General features: G+C 41.7%; 1 protein-coding gene across 1 annotated transcript; it reads right to left on the minus strand.

Annotated features, from left to right (window-relative positions):
• Positions 1–288: 288 nt before the first annotated feature.
• Positions 289–17,988, minus strand: cobll1a (cordon-bleu WH2 repeat protein-like 1a). The gene is made up of 9 exons (XM_084333570.1): positions 17,955–17,988; positions 13,170–13,290; positions 12,294–12,495; positions 10,218–10,443; positions 8,803–8,844; positions 8,338–8,459; positions 6,162–6,353; positions 4,833–4,923; positions 289–507 (listed from the first exon to the last, which is right to left on the minus strand). Exons 2-9 carry the CDS (start codon positions 13,253–13,255, stop codon positions 479–481), a joined length of 990 nt encoding a protein of 329 aa, XP_084189696.1. The 5' UTR covers positions 13,256–13,290; positions 17,955–17,988; the 3' UTR covers positions 289–478.
• Positions 17,989–21,817: the final 3,829 nt, after the last annotated feature.

Raw genomic sequence — 21,817 nt, forward strand, 5'->3', positions numbered from 1 at the left:
CTGTATTTCTACATGAAGCAGCTAAATAATTGCTCATTGATAAGGCTAATAAATTGAGGTACCAAACAGTAGATCTGATCCTTGTTTTGGTTAAAGGCACAGTAGTAATAATAAAAAAAAAAAAATATTGTCCATCAAAGGAATCGAGGGAAAGTTACAGGAAACGGAACAAAAGTGACAGATATTACACACAAAAAACAAAACGTAAACAACTGCAAACTGTACAAACAAGTACAAATAAACATGACAGTTTGTGTGACAGACAACAGTGACAACAGAATACGATACGGGTGACAGACCAAAAAGAATAATAAAATAAATAAAATAAAGTAAAAAAAATTAAAATAAAATAAAAGAACATGGAAAAGCAGGAGGAACAACAGGCCACCATAGGAGGAGGAGGAGGAAGAGGAGGAGGAGGAGGAGGGGTGGTGGACCAGCACAGAGGAGAGGGAAAGGACACAGCGACGGGCAGCCCTCAGTCGCCCCCCACTGGCAGCACACAGTCTGCAGGCAAGGAGAGAAAGCTTTAGGGACAGTGTTGCTGGACCCTGGCCACTCCTGTAATGCTACGCTATAGCTACACATCACGGCTCAAATTATTATTCACCGGGATGAACTTGGCCCTCCTCGGGCCGACGTTACATCCTCTAATTTAATTTCTCTTACTCAGGTATAGGACCTCCGGGCCACATTTGTGAAGCACTCGCCCCCCAAAGTTGTTTATCTAATGGAGGAGTCCGCTCTCACGGACAAAGTCGATGTCGAACGTTCAAATTCATTATATACAAAAGGCCAACAAAAGGCCATATCATCTGCATATTTGTACAAAACAAAAACACTGTATGCAGATGGTATGGCCTTTGTTGGCCTTTTGTATCAGGGTGATGATGTGGCCGGAGAACTGGCTGAACTGAACCACTGCTGCTGCTGCTCTCCAGGCATAACGTCACAACAAGAAAACAAAGGAACGGGACTCTCCCAGTCGAAACTGTATCTGCTTAGACGACTTAAAAAGGAACACGCCAACATTTTGGGAAATTAGCTCACCGTCTTCTCCAGAGAGAGACAAGAAGATGGATACCAGTTTCCTCTCTGTGCGTTCAGTAGAAAGCTATCTGGCTGCACGTTAGCCTAGCTTAGCACAATGAATGGAAGTGGACACGACCGGTTAAGCCTAGGCACCTAACACCTCCCCCGAAGGCTAACCGGTCATGTCCGCTTCCATTCATTGTGCTAAGCTAGGCTAACATGCAGCCAGATGGCTTTCTAGTCTACTGAACGCACAGAGAGGAAACTGGTATCCATCTTCTTGTCTCTCTCTGGAGAAGTCGATAAGCTACTTTCCCAAAATGTTGGCGTGTTCCTTTACCAGCTTTGCAGTAAGGCAGTAAGCCAACACATTTTAGAAGTAGTTTAGTCAAAGTCTCATTGAAAGTGTGCTGTCCTTTAAAAGGGAGCCAGTCGGGGGCTCTTTGGGACGAGGAGGAAAGCTTTGTATATCACAGAGGAACCCTCACGTCCCCGGTTCTCCAAGTCTGTGAGGCTAAAATCGGGCAGGCGCTACAGGACGCCTTTGGAAACAAAGAACATTATACAATAAGTCATTCATTCCACATGCGGCTAGCCTGTTCGATTCTTAAGACACTTAACTGAAATGTTATTTTGCACCGTCGATGTCATTGTGATGTGTACCGTGTGAATGCAGTGTTTGAATGTGAATGCAGTTACCCTGCTTAGTTTTAAGACATTTAATAACTTAATCCCTCCACCTACTGTATCGACTGCCTAGAATCAAGATCATTACCCTAATTTATGTTCTTTGCGATGTGCTGTGTTTTTGTGACCAATTTTAATAACTGTCGAATGGGCCAAATTAAATGTTTCACCTCGTGTGGACAATAAAGTTCCATTCTATTTAGACTCAGTAACGTTAGACATGTTGGCGTACAGAAAGCCATTTTGACAAATTGGTCCATTTCTTGGGGTCATGTTTGTGGCCTGGATTTCACTACAGAATGACACACACACACACACACACACACACACACACACACACACACACACACACACACACACACACACACACACACACACACACACACACACACACACACACACACACACACACACACACACACACACACACACACACACACACACACACACACACACACACACACACACACACACACACACACACACACACACACACACACACACACACACACACACACACACACACACACACACACACACACACACACACACACACACACACACACACACACACACACACACACACACACACACACCACCTAGGGGGAGGGGGAGCCCAAGTTAAGCTCAATTAACATCATTTTTAGCGGCTGCCATGTGTAGCAAGTCTGGCTAACGTTACAGAAACAGCCGGGATCAGTAAGGGACAGTGGGGCCTTCAGTGTTCGGCCGTGTGCCAAATGGGCGCCCCCCCCCCCCCCCCCCCACAAACGAGCGAGTTGCGTTTTCTGGGGGTCTTCCAAAGTTCACCGCAGCTCTGAATGCTGCAATTCAACCCGACGGCAAGGCGACCCACGCGACAGCCATTAGGCTACATCATTAATTTGTACATAAAAGGTAAAAATAAATTTGAGATACATGGGGCATAGGATTTATATTTAAGCGCAGATGTTGGAGAAATTCACGTGTGTTAGGACTGAGCTTAGAGCACGAAGGCAAGTCTCATATAGATAATAGATACCCTATAAAAAAAAAAAAACACCGACAACCATGTAAACTAACTGCACCGGTTTCACAGAACATTATTAAAATAGATGGAGGAGTGCTGGCTCCTGAGAGGGTGTTCAGTGATCAGCGTCTAGAGGAGGGAGTGTGTTTGCTCAGCCCGGGGACTGCGTGCCAGCTCAGCAGTGAGACGCGACCGCCGCGGCTTTGAGAAAACAACGATGGAGGGAGTGAACCAAGAAAACGTTACTTGTAACTGTTTATGCAAGTCGGCTTATTGGGGGGGAAAGACCTGACGTGTTTTGGAGCGAGTGCCAAAAGGGACTTTCGCTTGAAGTCGGGGACTGAAATCAAAACAGGAAAGATGTTATTATTCCAAAAGGTATTTGAACATTTCCGTGTTCTAAGCACGAACATCGTCATCAAAATCTTATTTAGACTGGTTTCCAGTCCGACTCTTGATCCTGTGCTCAAAATCAAATGGATGTTGCCCTTAGTTTGAAGCTGCTTTCCAAAATATCATTTTTAAATGTTCATCTATTTAATTACTGGTTTTTATTTCAACACTGCATTCAATATGACCTCACCTACTGTATAAGAGTAAATTACTATCCAAATGGAAACATTTAGTAGCAATTCCTTCTCCAACTAGTGGACTTTGTGCTGAAAATGGGTGAAAACCTCTGAATATATGTTATTATATGTTTATTATAATATGCGTTTGGAAAAGAACAATGTTCAATGAGAGGTATTGTGCGAAGAACGTTTACATTTTAGTCATTTAGCGGACGCTTTCATCCAAGAGAATTACACTTGTATAACAACAAAGCCAGCTAAAAGCAGTAATTATATGAGGAAGTTTGAAGTATTCAGTCAATCTTCAAAGTTATACCTCATTCTTTAGCTACGATTCTGGTACTTTAGTATGAAGTTATGAGGAAAGAAAAGATTATATTTCAAAACGTGACACGAAATGTGTGGGTGTGTGTGTGTGGCACGTCACATTTATGCCACAACCACTCGAGTCTCTGTTCAACTGTTCTTTTGAGTGGTAATCACATCACATTTTAAACTATACGTCCAAATGACAATATGACCATCCATCATCTCAAGTCCATGACAAAAGTACTAATGCCCATGAGGGAGGAAGATCATATCACAGACTTAATACAAGGGAATTAGAAGCTCTGGGACGACGGGAGAGATTTATCGTGGAATAAATTGAACACAATGTGTTCCGTGAACAAGGTTCATCCAGGTCACTTTAATTTGCCCTGAACGGGGTTCAATTGTTCCAACTCACAAAAGGCTGCGTTCTGAAGTGGGGGTGTGAACTCCTAAATCCTCCATTTGAAGGTATTTGCTTTGACACTCTGATCTTGATTTAACTTAATCACCTAATAGGAGTCTTAATTGAAGCCATGAGAGGATTTAGAAGGCTATAAGAACGCCCCCCCCCAACCTCCATGGCATAACTTTATGACCATAATCACAAAGTGCCATTTCGCCGTTGACCACCAGAGGGCAAAAGGATTATCCTTGACTGTACATTCCTTTTTTTATTTAGTGTGGATCAGGCCTGTGGTCTGTGCGATCAGATAGTGTGTAAACTAAACACGTAGTTTGGGGTTAGGCCACGATTACCTTAATCTAAGAGCGCAGAGGACACCTTAACCCTTTCACTACCAAACTACTGAAAGGGTTAACCCTTTCACAGCGACAATGCGGAAGTTTAACCCTTCTGTAGTGTGGTAGTGAAAGGGTTAACCTTCTGTAGCGTGGTAGAGAAAGGGTTAAAATAGCGATAATGAAAAGCTCTATGGGGGACCAACTAAAGTGCAGGCTGTTCAGGGGAGTGCCAACTACTAATGTAGCCCTTTTTCATTGTAAACAAAACAAAATTTCAAAATTTAAGTTCTGGTTACTTAAAATAGACTCAAAAAAGGGTTGCGGGCCCATTGATTGTAGACTTCCCCCCACAAAACATTACAAAATGTTTTCATGAATCTACGTCGTAGTGAAAGAGTACATCTCCGATTTGGACCTCCGGGTGAACCGGGTTAAGAAACCCTGGATCAAGCGCAAGGGAGTCATCAGCGAGGCTTTACCTTTGACCTCCGTGTCCTCCAGCCGCGAGTTCCCGCAGGGAGGGGGCGGGGCTCTCCGCTTGGTCCTCCTCAAGGTGGAATCTGCGGAGCTCTGCAGTCACAAGAGAGAGACGGCATCAAGCGCTCCTCCTCGCATTCGTTCATTTCTATTCAGTTTTCCTGGATCGGTTCCTCATATAATATGCAAGGAAAGAAGCGGTCGACGTACAACATTCGGTAACACTTTATAATAACACTCAGTTATAAGAACTTTATAAGGTATTTGTAGATAATGAACTAATCATGAACAAATCATTTATATACATTCGTAAATTATTATTAAATCATTTATAACTATTTGTATAACATTTACAAATTAGTTCTACATTATTTACAACTCATTATCAACATTGTTTGTACTTGATTTGTTCATCATTAAATAATGTTGTTTAATGTGTAGTAACACATTTGTAGATGCTTTGAAAAATGGATATGAAAAAACTACTATACTGTACCTCCATTTATTTGTTCATGTTCAACAAATGATTTGTTAAGACATTCATAAAACATCTATAAATCATTTGCAGATGCTATTGTGTGCCCTAATCTAAAGTGAAGCCTATTCATCATTAACAAATGTCCAATAGTTTGTTTATTTGTGGACTTTTAGAATACACACGAAGCAATTACCAGTCTTTTCATGTTTAACAAATGATTTGGTAAGACATTCATAAAACATCTATGTATATAAATGATTTGTTCATGATTAGTTCATTATCTACAAATACCTTATAAAGGTCTTATAACTGTTATTATAAAGTGTTACCCAACATTCACAAGACGGCTCCGTCTAGGTCACATCTACGTTCATCCAACAGGTTCCCATTTAATTACATGTTAAATTAAAACTTATTAGAAGTGCTGCATTGGAAATATGAACCTGAGGGATGACAATATTCTCAGAACAAGTGTGTGTGTGTTGGGGGGACTTAATATCCCTGAAAATATTAGCACTAACACGTCATTTATCCAATCAGGTGCATTCCACGTGGGAAAATGGGAAGTGCTGTAGGGAGGGGATACATGCACGCAACATGTAAACATTCAGTTTGGATCCGCACCAAATTAATTTAACCAATAAATCAATTGATTTTTTACGGGGAAAAGCAATACTTTCATTCCGCACCTTTCTAAAAGCTCTGTGGATGTTTTTTTTTCGTTTTTTTCGTTTTTAAGATTACTCTACATAACTCTTTTATCTATTAGCATCTTTAATTAATTATTAATATTTACATATTTACATTTCTTTTTACATCTTTTTACATCACCCACCCCCCCCCCCCGTCTCACCTGTGACCCCTTGAGGTGGTGGGTGCTGAGGTTGTCTGGGACACTGTGGGACGCGCCCATGGGGGGCTGCGGCGCTCGTCTCTTCTTGGGCTTGTCCGCAGGCAGGGTGTTGGGGGAACGGGCGACCAGGGAGTTCAAGCTGATCACCCGCCCGTTAAGACCGGGCGAAGCCGGGGCGCTGACTGATGCATTCTGGGAAAGGGAGGGAAATATGAGATGGGAAGTGATGAGGACTGTCCTTAACTCTTTCACTGCCACACAACAAAGGGTTAACCCTTTCACAGTGTGGTAGTGAAAGGGTTAATGGGAAGGAAGCTGCTGTAGTCCATTACAGTAAAGTTGTTGTGCAGTAAAGCAAAAATACAGTAGTCTCTGGCATGGACGCGGGAAGGGGGGGTGCTGAGGGGGCTGCAGCACCCCCACCTGTTGGCGGGGAGTTGTAACTGCAACGCCAAAAGGTTTACTCAAATGTGACTTTCAAATGTTAATGTATAAAAACAGCTATATATATCCATGGGATATCACTGTGCCCTTTACATGCACCTTAAAAAAAGCACTGGACAAAAGTGTACATTCACAATAATAAGATTAATCATCTATTGGCTGAGCAGCCTGGCATTCGTGTGACATCATGTCAACCAGGAAATGGCTAACGGCTAATAGTTCTCGTCGTCGCCGTAAAATTTATAATAATCACAAGATACATTCATTACTGGATCTGACTAAATTGATTTATTGAGCCACATTTATGGAAAGTTTAAGACCAGACCACAAAGCTTCTGAAAGGGTTAGAAGAATGACACGCAATGGTGCTTCCAATTCATACAGTGATGGTCTACCGACAGCAAAACAAAGTGAATCTCTCAGCCTCGGTGTTATGATATTATGATTTGAAGATGTAACGGTAGTGTTAATTACACCCGCCCACGGGTTTAATGACCTCAGAGGGTTTTTAATGACTTTGACATTGTTATGTCCAGTGACTCCACAATGCAGCCTGTAGCCAACTTTGTCAGCTAAACAGGAAATGTCTTCTGTAACATTAGCTACGATTTGTTTTGTGAGTGAATGTTTTCCTTCTGAAACTTTGTTATTGTTTGTTGCATTAAAATTAATTAGCACCTGCTATAAACGATCCAGCCCTCCCGTAGCTCGCCCCAATCACAGTTATCTGGTGCCGCCGCACGCACATCGCCTACGTGAATGATGCGCATGCATTTAATATGACGTTATTATACGACTTCCCTCCGCACCCCTAACTCCCTGACTGACTTCCCACGTCCCTGGTCTCCGGTTCCCAACGCATCTTTTAGTGTAGAAGCATGAGTGTTGCCACTAGTGATTTGCAGTTGAAACAGCCGTCCTCTCATAATTAGCACACGTATAACTGGGGAGAGTTCTGTCCTTGAAGTGCTTTTTTTTTTTTCATATGTTTTTCTCCCCATCCCAATTTAGTCGTTATGCCAATTCCCCCCCTCCCCTACCTGGTTGTTGTGCGCATGTTCCTCCTACTGGTCGGTACAAGAGAACCCCGAAGTCCACCACATGCTTCCTCCGACACATGTGGAGACAGCCAGTGGCTCTTTTTTCACCTGGCAGCGAGGACTCTCATTGGTGAAGCGTAACGCGTGGGAGGTCACGCTGCCTTCACCACTTCCTGCCTTTCGCTGAGCAGGAGCCCAGACCTGACCTGTAGGCGTCGCTGTCCACAACGCCAGATTACCACCCACGACTTCCCTCCCGCCAACTCAGCCAAACGAGTTAGTATGACGACCGGCCCAAGTCGGAGGCAATGCTGACTCCGGGAGTCGAGACCGCAGCCTCCTGCATTGGTGACGAGCGCAATCTCCGCTACGCCACCCGACCGCCTTCTTGAAGTGCTTTTTGCCTGTGGTGCTTTTTTTCCTATTGCTAGGTTTTTTTGTGAGTTTTGCCTTACCTTCACGTGGGTAAGTGTTGGGAGTGTTGCATTAATTTATTTTAAAAATGTTTGGACTTCATGGTGTTTTTGTTTTGTTCTTGATTTATTGTGATGTTTCTTAACGTGTGTTGTCGGGCCTTACAAATCAATTTGAATCAATTATGTCACATGTAAGTCAAATATGTCGCATGTAAAATATGCCATATTTAAATCAAATATGTCACATGTAAAATATGTCACGTGTAAAATATGTACCATTGCATGCTTCTTCTTTCCTCTTCTGAACAATGTGAAGAATCCCTTGTTCTCCGTCTGTTTCTCCTTCCGTTTCTCCTCTTGTTTCTCTTTCTTTGGGGGGTTTGGCTCTTCTACGCACACTAAACAGGTAACACATTACATTTTTAACGTATTTATTCATTTGTTGTACATTTTAGGCATGTAGATGCTCTCATCCAGAGCAACTTACAAGTGCATCAGTAGTGTTATATAGAGTAATCTCATGTTGATTATAGCCAGCAGGAATAAAACAGTGCAGAGACAATAGTAACTTACTAAACTTGTAAAATGTAGCCTACTGTACAATGAATTAATTAAGTGCAATGACAAGGAAGAAGAACATAGTGGGAAAGCTTCCTAGAGAAAGGTTACTGAAGTTAATTAAAAGGATAAGAATGTGCGTGTGTGTGTGTGTGTGTGTGTGTGTGTGTGTGTGTGTATTACCTTCTGGTGGAGGTGGCGAGATCACTTCTGCTAGAGTGACGGCTGTTTCAGAGAGGGAAGAGAACGGCGAGTTATTCTCACACCGCACACAGGAACGGACGTGGGAGAATCGCGTACAGATGAGACGTTCTTCGAAACACGAGGTTAATATCATCAGCATACAGGAACTACATGAACGTGTCGAGTTAAATACAGCATGCGACAAAATAAGAACGGAACGAAGGGATAATGAATTAAATGGATATGCCTGGTAATCAAGATTGAGGGACTATTAGGGATTAGCGATTCAAGTTCTGGATCCAGGCAAAGGATGAAAATACCACATTAATGATTAAGAATTTCATGTGTGAAGGGTGATTTGGCGGTTAAAGCGACACGTCTCGTAAAACAAAAATGTCACAGATTTGAATCCCCGCGACAGCCGATTATAGGCCCATCCCCGTCAAAGTGCCCTCGAGCAAGACACTGAACAGGGGAGCCGAACGTTTAACGTTGATGGTTCGAGTCTGAGTAGAAAACACAATTGCGAAAAGGAATTCTCTGTACCCTTAAAACATGTTGTAAATGTTACCTTTATAGCGTGAATATAATATGGATGAAAAAAAATTACACATCGGAAGATGTTTCTCAATATTTCTCAACTGGTCGGTTGGGACCCAAAAGAGAGACTACTATATACTCTGTGTTATATAAGCTACTGTACATTATGGAAACCATCTGATATTGGATCACCAAATCATGGCCATGGTAATATTTGGGTCCAGAGATACAATCAAAGTTTAGAACCATCCGTCTCACCAGTGATAGACCAGCATATCTATGCCCATGGCACGCAGATACAGTAACTACGAGGGCGCTTACTCATTCATATATTCAGCAGCGGTACTATGGAATAGCCTACCAATCGAGTTGAAGTCCATAAGCCCGTTCTCCACTTTTAAATCAGTTATAAAGAGGTGGATCATAAGTAGCAGAAGCTGGGAGTAGTGACCAAAGGGTTTCTAATGTGTTATTCCATTTTATTCTTTTATTGTCTATAAAATGGAATATTAGGCCTATAAGTTGAACAATTTTATTGTAAGTTGTATGCAATACCCCACCCCCCCCCCCCCCCCCCCCCTACCCCCCCTATTTTCACCCATGCGTATCCACAGACTGTGACCATGGTTTGTTTTTCTTGTTTTTCTTTTTATACCACACATCCTGACATGCAGACACTACAAACACCCACGTCCACACACCAGTACATAAATCCACTTACACCAATGATGAAGGACCACAATGGAAACAAGCCTATGGCTTTATTGTGTTTATTTTTAATCCTATTGGTAAATGGTGATATGTATACCTGTTCATCTTGTGTTCAAATGTATATGTGTTATTCCATTCTAAATCAATAAACTATTCTATCTTACCTGCTGTATCTTTGGCAAAGACCTCCCTCAGTCCGTGGTCATTGAAGGACTTGGTGAGGTCCAGTGGCTGGTGAGACTGGGCGTGTCTCAACAGGACGGCGGTCTCGACGGCAAACTCACACTTGCTACAGATCAGCGGCATCAGCAGCTCCAGGGCCACTGTGGGGTTCACACGCACCACAGCCTTGTGGCACGCCCTGTAGTTTATCATCACTCGTACAGTCGCCTGTGAAGAAAATCAAGATTTTCTTTTTGATCCACTTTTTCTCCCCATTTTCTATTTTTTCTCCCATCCCAATTTCGTGTATCCAATTCTTCCCTCCCCTGTCTTGAACATTGCTAGACTATGCCTCCCACTGGTCGGTTGTAGTGAGGACAGAAGCCTTGCATCACGTGTCCCCTCCCGTACACGAGGAGGCAGCCTGTCGCATCTTTTCAACCCAGCAACTCGAACTCTCAGTGGCGAGGAGTAAACGCGTGGGAGGCTCACGCTGCCCCCGTCACTTCCTGCTTCCATCACACCGGCGTCACCAAACCGACCTGTAGGAGTCGCTGTCCACAACGTCAAATCCCCACCCACCGGCTTTCCCACCCTCTAACACTTGCCAATTGTGTTAGTATGAACGACCGGCCAGCCGGTAGCAACGCCGAGAGCTGGGCTCGAACCCAGCGTCTCCTGCGTTAGAAGCGAGCACCTTGCTCACTGCGCCAATCAGCCGCAGAAAATCAAGATTTAAAAAAGGAATACACCCAACATTATGGGAAATGTGCTTACAGTTTTCTCCAGAGTCAGACAAGAAGATGGATACCAATTTCCTCTCTCTGTGCGTTCAGTGGAAAGCTATCCGGCTACAAGCTAGCCTATCCAATCCACTTCACTTTATTTATAGAGCACATTTAAAAACAACAAAGTTGAGCAAAGTGACCTAAGCCTATAGCTTAGCACAAATGAATAGAAGCGGATACGGACCACTAGCCTAGTCTAAAGCTCCGGGAGAGATGTTTTGGGCCAACAGCTAGCTGGTCCGTATCCGCTTCCATTCATTTGTGCTAAATTAGGCCAGCTTGCACAAATTAACTACTACTGAACGCACAGAGAGGAAATTAGTATCCATCTTCTTGTCCGACTCTGGAGAAGAAGGCAAGCATATAATGTTGGCATGTTCCTTTAACATATGGGTATAGTTCCTCATTGCTTCCTAGGTAATTCATAATTTAACCCTTGCACTGAAAAACCACATTACAAGCAAAGCAAAGAGTGTGAACGTGATACAGTACATCACAAGAATATAATGTTAACCATAACCACTAAACATAATGTTGGCGTGTTCCTTTAACACTAGCACAGCCATGGAGAAAATGCCACTAATTCCCGCCAGGAACAGGTCAGATGACCCGACAGCTTATATGAGAAATATGAGAAGACTAAACAGTGTAAACTATATAATTACCTGTGAATATAAAAAATATGAGGTTTACCACAATGAAATGTAGGTTTGAGTGACATAAAAAATATATATATTTAAAAAAGAAATTAAAAAAAATATATATAATTTTCTTTTTTGGATGAAAGAGCCACACATTGACAGGCAAAGAGCCACATGCGGCTCGCGAGCCACGGGTTGGCCACCCCTGCGCTAGACGCTCGCAAAGTGCTGTGACTTTCGTCTCTTCCAACGGCCCATATGTGGAATAACGTTCCAATTACATTTTCCTGAAGTCATTTTGAAATTTAAGAAACCGTGCCAGATAAAACGGGTACTTTTAGGAAAAGTCATTGAGTGACAGAGCTGGAGCTTGACCGAGTGACAAGGATACATTTATTGAAAATGTCTAGGGGTCATGTGACCCCTTGTCGGCTGTGCTAGTGTTAAGAAACAGGAATAGTTTTCCTTCTTGTATGTATCAACAAACACATTGAGCATCGATATATCAATCTTATAATATGAAAGAAAATTTAATTAAATCAACTTTGTATTAGAAATAGAATGGATATGTCAGCAGAATATAATAGGAGGAGACTGTAGAATATAAAGTTAGAAGTAAGAGACTATAGGTTCTAAGTTAGTGTTCTACCTCAGGCATGTACGGCCTTCTGATCTTCTCCTCCATGATCCCTTTGGGTTTCAAAAGGATCTGGTCAGCGTCCAGCGAGCCAATGGGGGAGTTGGGTTTGAAGCTGATGTTCTTACTGGCCGAGAGGATCTCGACGGTGTGGTCCGAGGGATTCAGGTGGTATGTCGCGCAAAGTGTGACCAGCAAGTCCAGCACTGGCTTGCTATGAAGAGAAGAGAAACAAAATGTGCACTTTTGCAGCAATAAAATACAATAAATATTCATTCAACCTTTCAGGTGTATGTTTTTTCTTTCTTCTGATAATTCTATCAGTCTATGTGTCAATGGCCAGTAGTAGCCGAAGCTGATCCATATCCACTTCCATTAATCTGTAACGGTTGTGACAACGTCACCTCAAACTTCGATGCCCCGAGGGAGTTTCGAACCCGGGTCTCCCACGTCGCGGGCAACAACACAGACCTTCTTGACTGCGCTTCACGATACCATCCGTTACACTAAGCTATAGGCTAGCAGCCAGATAGTCTTCCACTTTGCACAGAGTATCTATCTTCTTGTCTGACATATTATGCAAGTGCATAATGTTGACATGTTCCTTTAACTTATGGGCATAGTTCCTCATTGCTTCCTACTAGGCAATTCATAATTGAACCCTTTTGCACTGAAGAACCACATAACAAGCAAAGCAAAGAGTGTGAATGTGATACATATCACAAAAAAGTACTCAATCTACATTATAGTTTTTTTAAACTATAAATTAACACAACATTCTAACTTACCATCTTTAGAAAATATAAAGCTTGAAAATAGTGTACCACTGAAAACTTCAAACGGGGGTTATGCAGTAACATAAAGCATAGTTTCGACAGTGAGCCTTACCTGCCATGTACTGTGGCGGTCTTCTCCAGCCCCCCGGGTAAAACCACAGATACACAGTGGTCACTCTGCAGTGGGTTGTCCTCCATCAGACCTCAAAAGAGAATCTGGGACCATTCAGGATCTGAATGAATGAATGAATTAAAACTTTATTTAACAGATTGCAGAATGGGTACAATAGAGTACGGCTCAATACACACCATTGTTAAGGGGATGCAGACCAGAGAAAGACGTTTGTCTTGTTTACATCAGGGTGTCCCATTTTCAATTATAGTGACATTTATGACATAACACAACATATATGACATCATGACATTTATGGCATAGGGACATACATGACATACAGGTATATAGTACTGTTACATTTGTGACATATATGATATGCAAATATACAGTACTGTTACCCATAGATCCTGGCAGAGAGTATATATACATATGATGGGGAGGAGTAATACTGTAACCTCCTGAAAAAGACCATGTTCCAAAATTACAATAGCTAATCAATAACACTCAAAACATCTTTCCTTGGCTTTTCCGGTATAGAGGCATATTATTCAAGTAATTATGTATTTCTGATTACTGTTACTTAAAAGTTTTGAGAGTCGAGCCGTTACTTTTCAGACAGAGCCAGTGTTGTCCCAAACCTGGCACCAGTGCCCCTGTGTGAAATGTCTTGCTGTGGCACTAAAACATTTCAGGAATGAGATTGGGATGCCTGTGTGAAACAAACGCCACTTTGAGGGCATGTGTGTACAACTTTACCCGGCTCCTGCCCGAAGCCTATTGTATATAGGCAAATAACACAATTCATATTAACCTAATTAACAAGCCTGTTAAAAAGACAGTTATTGTATGATAATGTGATCATTGATTGAACCCACACACCTGAGAGCCATCAGTTTGATGAGCGCGCTCGACCCCTAACCAGCAGACTATAAAAAGATAAACATATGATGCTAAATGTACAGTGCTAAATTATGGCAAATAGAGTAAGTGTGGTATTAGTTTACAGAAAATATTTGTATATATGCCAAAATAAAGAATAAAACACTATACAAAATATACAAACTAATGTAACAAAATGCAAATTATTTTGAAAGGTAAAAATGCAAACATGAGGTATGGATGTAGTCACATCCATACCTCATGTTTGCATTGTTGCCTTTCAAAAAAAGTTTGCATTTTGTACATTAGTTTGTATATTTTGTATAGTGTTTTATTCCTTTTATTTTGGCATTATGAAGCACATTCTCAGGGGGCCCATACAGAACCAAGCATTTCACTGTAACGTACATGTACTTTATATGTGACAATTAAATAAAAACAAAACTTGAAAACAGCACGTTTATGCGAAACTTACGCGCTCCTCTTCCCTCAAAAGGAATAATCCATCCACCGCTGGCGAAACCTCGGCATTAATAATCCTTGGACCGGAGGAGTTTAATTAATGTGGTCTATTTGACTCACGGAGCTTTCAACTTGATATCGAACAACGTCCCGATGTGTATTTTAAGAAATGAGTTCAACGGAGGAGCGTGCGTGTGCCTCAATAATCAATACAGCTGAGCTGCACCAACCAACGCGCTGAGCGGCCGCCGCGCGCGCACAAGGAGCGCTCTCTGGGTGGCGCGCCTCCGACAGATAGACGCGCGTACCTGTTGGTCAGGATGTTAGTATAGGATCCTGGAGCAAAAATGTCCCTCTGCTGTACGTTCATAGAAGTGAAATGCTAAACAAAGATAGTCAATTCCTAAAGAATTGTACTATAAAAAATAAAAATAAAACAGTACTATATACCTGTATGTCATGTATGTCCCTATGCAAGTACAGCAACTAGAATTGTACTATAAAAAATTAAAATAAAACAGTACTATATACCTGTATGTCATGTATGTCCCTATGCAAGTACAGCAACTTGCAATGGGCCTGGTCTACAAGATACACTACACGACCAAGGTACCCATGTACATGACTAAATACTTCCCAAAGGTCAGTGAATACCACGATCACAACACCAGAGGGAGCTCCACAAATCATGTTAAACCCAGATTCGGCTCAAACAAGGGACTAAACACGTTTCGCAATTATGCCACATCAATGTGGAACGCCCTACCCAAAGCTGTAAAGGAATGTGAATCACTACCCACTTTCAAAAACACTCTCAAAAAACACCTAAGGGAGACTGCAACTCGAAACTGGCCCCTGTAAATGTCCGAACACAACCCCCTCCAATGTACAGTAAATTACCAAGTATGGTCTTGTCAATAATCCAATGTACAGTGTTGTTTGTACAGTTGTACAGTGTCCCCCACCCACCCCTCCTACCCCCCCCCCCCCCCCCCCCCACCCACCCAACCACCTCCAATGTACAGTCCCCACCCACCCCTCCTACCCAACCCCCCCCCCCCCCCCCCCCCACTCCTACCCAACCCCCCCCCCCCCCCCCCCCCCCCCCCCCCCCACTCCTACCCCCCCCCAACCACCTCCAATGTACAGTCCCACCCCCACCTACCCAATCCAATGTACAGTTTCTACGCCTAATGTATATACTCTTTTCTTTCTGGACTCTTTTTGTATCACAAATACAGTACTGTAATTGCAAATCTGGTATGTCATAAATGTATAGATGTAGCAGTACTGTCTATCTGTATGTCATGTATGTCATATATGTTACGATGAATTGGAAATGGGGGACCCTGGTGTAAACAAGACGAAAGTCTTTCTCTGGTCTGCATCCCCTTAACAATTGTATGTATTGAGCTGTACTGCACTGTACCCATTCTGCAATCTGTTAATAAAGTTTTCATTCATTCATTCATTCATGCCATAAATGTCATGATGTCATGTATGTTGTGTATGTCATAAATGTCACTATGAATTGAAAATGGGGGACCCTGATGTAAACAAGACAAACGTATTGCTCTGGTCTGCATCCCCTTAACAATTGTGTGTATTGAACCGTACTGTGTATTAATTTGTACCCATTCTGCAATCTGTTAAATAAAGTTTTCATTCATTCATTCATTCATTCATTCATTCATTCATTCATTCATTCAAAGTGTAGTCTATATTCGTGTGTCATAATCCTCACAAATGTGTGTTTGTCTTATAATAATTTATGATGAATTGAAAAAATGGGGGACCCTGTTGTAAACAAGACGAAAGTCTTTCTCTGGTCTGCATCCCCTTAACAGTTGTGTGTATTGAGCTGTACTGTACCCATTCTGCAATATGTTAATTAAATGTTCAATCAATCAATCAATCAATCAATCAATATCTGTATAAATATCTGCTGTGGATATGATCTACTGTATAGATATCTGCTGTATAGAGATATCTACCGTCACTCTAATACAATGGAGCTGAATGGCTCGGGTTTGTAGCAAACACTAAAAATGATGGAAAACTCAAAAGCAATGTATACACACATATAATACAGTACACAGTCAATACAATACACAGACCGTGTGAGCAGTTTCACAAAGGAACTATAGAATAGAATAGAATAGAATAGAATAGAATAGAATAGAATAGAATAGAATAGAATAGAATAGAATAGAATAGAATAGAATAGAATAGACTTTTAATTGTCATTGCACAGTATACAACGAAATATCATACTGAAGTACACCCCATTCATTATTATTACAAGGTCTGTGGATTATAGTCACAGGGTCATGATTCCTGGTGGAAATACACTTTGCTTTTGAGTTTTTCACATGTATTTTATTTTGGTGCTTTGAGCTACTGTCTATATATCTGTATGTCGTGTCGTGTCATATGATGAATTGAAAATGGGGGACCCTGATGTAAACAAGACGACAGTCTTTCTCTGGTCTGCATCCCCTTAACAATTGTGTGTATTGAGCCGTACTGTACTGTACCCATTCTGCAATCTGTTAATAAAGTTTCCAATCAATCAATCAATCAACTGCCCCTTTAAGTGCCCCCCAAAGTCAGCTTACTGCCACAAAAAAGCTCCAATAACACAAAGCTAATGTCCGACCCTGTAGGGGACTGTATGGAACTGCCTCATGCACTTCTACTATCTCTTGTTATATACACTTAAATATATATTATATATGTCAAGCACTGCAAATTCCTCTCATATGCATTTGGATATGCATTTGGTTATGTGGGTGTGTAGGTTTGTAGGCAGGTGGGTAGGTGGTTATGTATTATTATGTACGCAGTATATATGCATGTATGTATGTACTGCGTGTATGTATGTTTGTATTTACACATATCTTTTGAATGGTATATCTGGTATTTTTTAAATAATAATGTCTATTTTTGTACGTTTGATTTGACAAAACAGGGGAAGTTCTCTATAAGCCTCTATATAGGCTTCTAAACTTCTCCTATGGTTACTATGTATTTGTTTCCCTTTTGTTTAACTCTTTATGTGTTAATACATAAAATACAAAACACAAATAAAATACCAAAAAAAAATCTCCTATAATAGTCCAGTTAAAATAATCCAATGGAATTTAAGTGCTGCTCCTAATTGGGCATCTGAATTGCAGCCTATACACTCAGTGAGTGTATAGCACTAAATAATCGTACACTGAAACGCCACCACATTGAAAGGCAAACTCCGGCGACAACAACAGGCGTGTGGCCGTGACGTGCCGCTCAGTGCAGCCGTGTCGACCGGCTGGGTCCAAAATAAGCTTACGGTTGGCTTCCTCCTGAACAAGCAGGGATTAGTGCTTTGTTAAGACCGTCCGTTATTTGAAAAGGACCGGAGCAAATATAAACAGACAATACAATGTTGTGTTAACATACCTGCGTCCACAAATTCGTCCCATTCTCATATTGCTGTCATTACCAAAAGATGCAGTGGTGGTAGGGGAGAGGTAGAGAGGTTCTCTCCTCTGTAATCCATGCTCAGCAAGACAGCCTACCACACCTATACTGGCCCTGCCCAGCCCTGTGACATCACTCTGTGTGTGCGTGTGTGTGTGTGTGTGTGTGTGTGTGTGTGTGTGTGTGTGTGTGTGTGTGTGTGTGTGTGTGTGTGTGTGTGTGTGTGTGTGTGTGTGTGTGTGTGTGTGTGCGTGTGACACGCGTGCCTTTTGAGTTGTTGTGTGTGTGCTACTTTAGGTCAGTGGTTGTGTACATAATAGCCTTAGCGGCCCGGTGAACCAGTGACCCCCGAGTCTGATATGGGAAATCTCTCCCTCTGTTTCAACCGCAACAATGTTGAACAGCCCTCTCTGTTCAATTTGTAAAAAGGCCTCTAATCCACTTAGGCGACTCATCCTGACTTTGGGATCTGAGTGACTGTATAGCTGATCAGAGAGACGCCGCAGACATCTTTACAGTGAGATTATAGCCATATGAAAAGCCCTGATTGGAAGGTGTTTTATCGTTTTTTTTTATAGGTATAAGTAGACTACTACTTGGAGTAGTAGTGGAGTCAACAAAAATTGGCCACTTTTTGGTCGTTGATTTATAAGACTATAAAATAAGTTTTGCATGAGATCTAATGATATTTCTATGAATTGGCATGTGTCTCCTATACATATTTATTTGTTAAAGAATTCAAGTGTGAGAAAGTACAATAAGAGTTAAGAGTTAGCAGGTTCCCACTTGAGCTACTGTAGGACACAATGTTCAGGTAAAATGGGGCAATATAAAGACATAACTACTATGGGTAAATCAAAATCAAATCAAATCAAATGTATTTGTAAGACCCGACAACACACGTTAATGACCCCATGGGCCGGACACGTCTTCTTTAAACAAGTCAAGAAGAAACATCACAATAGGTCAAGAACAAAACAAGAACACCATGAGGTCCAAAAAATGTAAAAGAAATGCAAAATAAATAAATGCAACACTCCCAGACATACCCCACGCGAAGGTAAGGAAACACTCACTAAAACCTAGCAATAGGAAAAAATGCACCACAGGCAATGTAACATCATCACACATGAATACAATAGGATAAGATAAGATATTCCTTTATTGATCCCTTTGGGGAAATCTGGGCATCATAGCAGCATGGGGGAGGGGGAGGGGAGGTACAGGCATGGGCAGGGTAATAGTAGAAAGTCATAAATATAGGCAATACAATTTGATCTTATTATTAGATAATAGTATACATCAATTGGGCTCATTGGATCCACAGGAGTCCCAGCTTCAAGTTTCAAGTTTCTTTAATAGTTGTCATACAGAAGTACAGAATACTTTCATACAAAATGCTTCTTACTGTTACGCTCCAGAGACTGTGCTAGACAAGATAGTATCAAATAACATAGTATAGCATGTAATTTAGAAGAAGAAAATGAGGTCACAGTGTTCGGTATAGACATATGTATGTTCTGAGTTACCATATAATATACAATACTATGCAGTGTACTAATGTACAGTACTATATAGTGCAAAGCAGAAATGGGATGAGGTACAATTTAGGTACAATTTACAGTAAGGTGTACGAGTTGTAGTGCAATCCTTCATCAATAAATATAAAGTGTGGGGAGTGGGTGCTACAGTGTGTTTGTTTAAAGTTGGTGTGTGCTATAAAGTGTGTGGAGTGGGTGCTACAGTGTGTTTGTTTAAAGTGAGTGTGTGCGTGTGGATGTGTGTGCTATGTGCGTTTGGTGGTTGTTGTTGTGTAGTGTTCATTGTTCGTTTAGCAGCCTGATGGCCTGGGGATAGAAGCTTCTTCTGAGTCTTTCTGTGCTCGCCTTGAGACTCCTGTATCGCTTGCCTGACCGCAGCAGTTCAAAGAGGCAGTTGTTCGGGTGACTGGAGTCTTTAATGATTCTCTTAGCCTTGCCCTTGCAACGCTTGTTGTAAATGTTCTGGAGGGTGGGGAGCCCCCCTCCAATTATGCGTTCGGCTGAACGTGTCACTCTTTGTAGTCTGCTTCGGTCTTGTGCAGTGCTATTCCCAAACCAGGAGGTGATGTTGCCAGTCAGGATGCTCTCTATTGTACATGAGTAGAAGTTCTTAAGGATCTTCTGACTGACTTGGAACTTTCCAGTCATACCCAGTCTTGATGCAATTCCAGGACTGCTTAAGGACTCCAGTATGCAGAAATAACACTTTACACTTGTACTACATGTAAACATCATGAGTTTGCCCCCAAACTGCCTGGGATCAGCATCAATGCGTGTCTGTAAGGGGGAGACTCTTTGGGTGTCAAAGCAGCATGGGGGGGGGGGGGGGGGGGGTACAGGGTGGGGGATACAGAGCTGCACAGTCCTATACAGTCCAATATCTATATACAGTATACACTATAGATACAATATAAATACAAATACAATATAATATAAAAAAGTACAAAATACAAGATAGTCCAGTGATAAGAGTCCAGTGATATGAGTCAAATACAGCATTTTTTGGTTTCAGAGTTATTTAGCCGACCGTACGCAATGCGTCAGATTGGGTATAGTATACTGTCTCTGACCCTGTCACCTTGGAAACGGGAGTTCCACAGGGCTCTATTTTGGGGCCATTGCTCTTTTTTATTATACGTAAACAATATTTGTAATCGGATGCAATTTATCATAATGTATGCTGATGACACTCTTGTATACTCATGTGCTCCTTCTCTGGATATTGCCGTTTTCCAATCCAAAATCTGATTTGATCACACTGCAGCATGCACTTCTTGATTTCAAACTGCTATAATTGAACGGTAAGAAAACCAAAGCGATGCTTTTTTATCCTACGTCTGTGTCCTCTTGCCTCTCGAATTGACACCCTTGATGGTGTCTCTGTTGAGTTTGTCGATACATACAAATAGCTGGGCTTTTGGCTGGACAGAAAACTAAACTTTAAAAATCATATTGAAGCCCTATAACTAAGAAACTGAAATTGACTCTTGGCTTCCTTTACAGACTTAAAGGTTGTTTTTCAATGTCTTCTCATAAAAGGTTGGTCTCTCGGGCTTATTCCTGTTCCAGCTTGACAATGGTAGTGTCTATATATTTGCCTGTCCCACTGTTTTGGCCAAACTTGACCCACTCTATCCTGCTGCACTGAGATATATCAAACGCACCCTATAGGACTCATCATTGCACACTGTATAGCCTAACTGGATGGTCCTCACTTACTATGCGCAGGATGCAGCACTGGTTTATTTTATTGTATAAAGCCATTTTAGGCAAACTACCAATGTATATATGTGCCCGATTTTTACCAGTTTGCGACTCTTACAACTTCAGATCCAGTACCTGGATACGGCTCCAGGTACCTGCTGTGCGGACTGAGGCTGGAAAAAGGAGTCTTTTTATTTTGGTCCTTGGTCCTGGAATGACCTTCAGTCAAGCCTCAAACTGACACTTGTTCCTTTAGCCAGTTTTACACGGATGTTATCTGAGGTCCTTACCACCAGCTGCTCATGTAGTAATAAGTAACATACCTTGGTTTTTTATTGTTCCAAATGTGCACAATGTAGTGATTGCTTGTTGTTGTGTTGTTCTCTGTGTTTTATATGTTTTTATTGTGTTTACCATTGGACCGTTGCTGCATTCTTGGCCAGGTCAGCGTTGTAAATGAGATTTAGTCTCAATGTTTTTTATCTGGTTAAATAAAGGTTAATTAAAAAAGAAACACTTGCTGTCCGACAGAAATGTATAAAAATGAGAGAATCCGTTACCGATGCATTGTTGCATTGCCGAGGCGTTGCGTTTCAT

Source organism: Notolepis coatsorum, assembly GCF_963971535.1.
Source record: "Notolepis coatsorum genome assembly, chromosome: 1".
Classification (NCBI taxonomy): Eukaryota; Metazoa; Chordata; class Actinopteri; order Aulopiformes; family Paralepididae; genus Notolepis; species Notolepis coatsorum.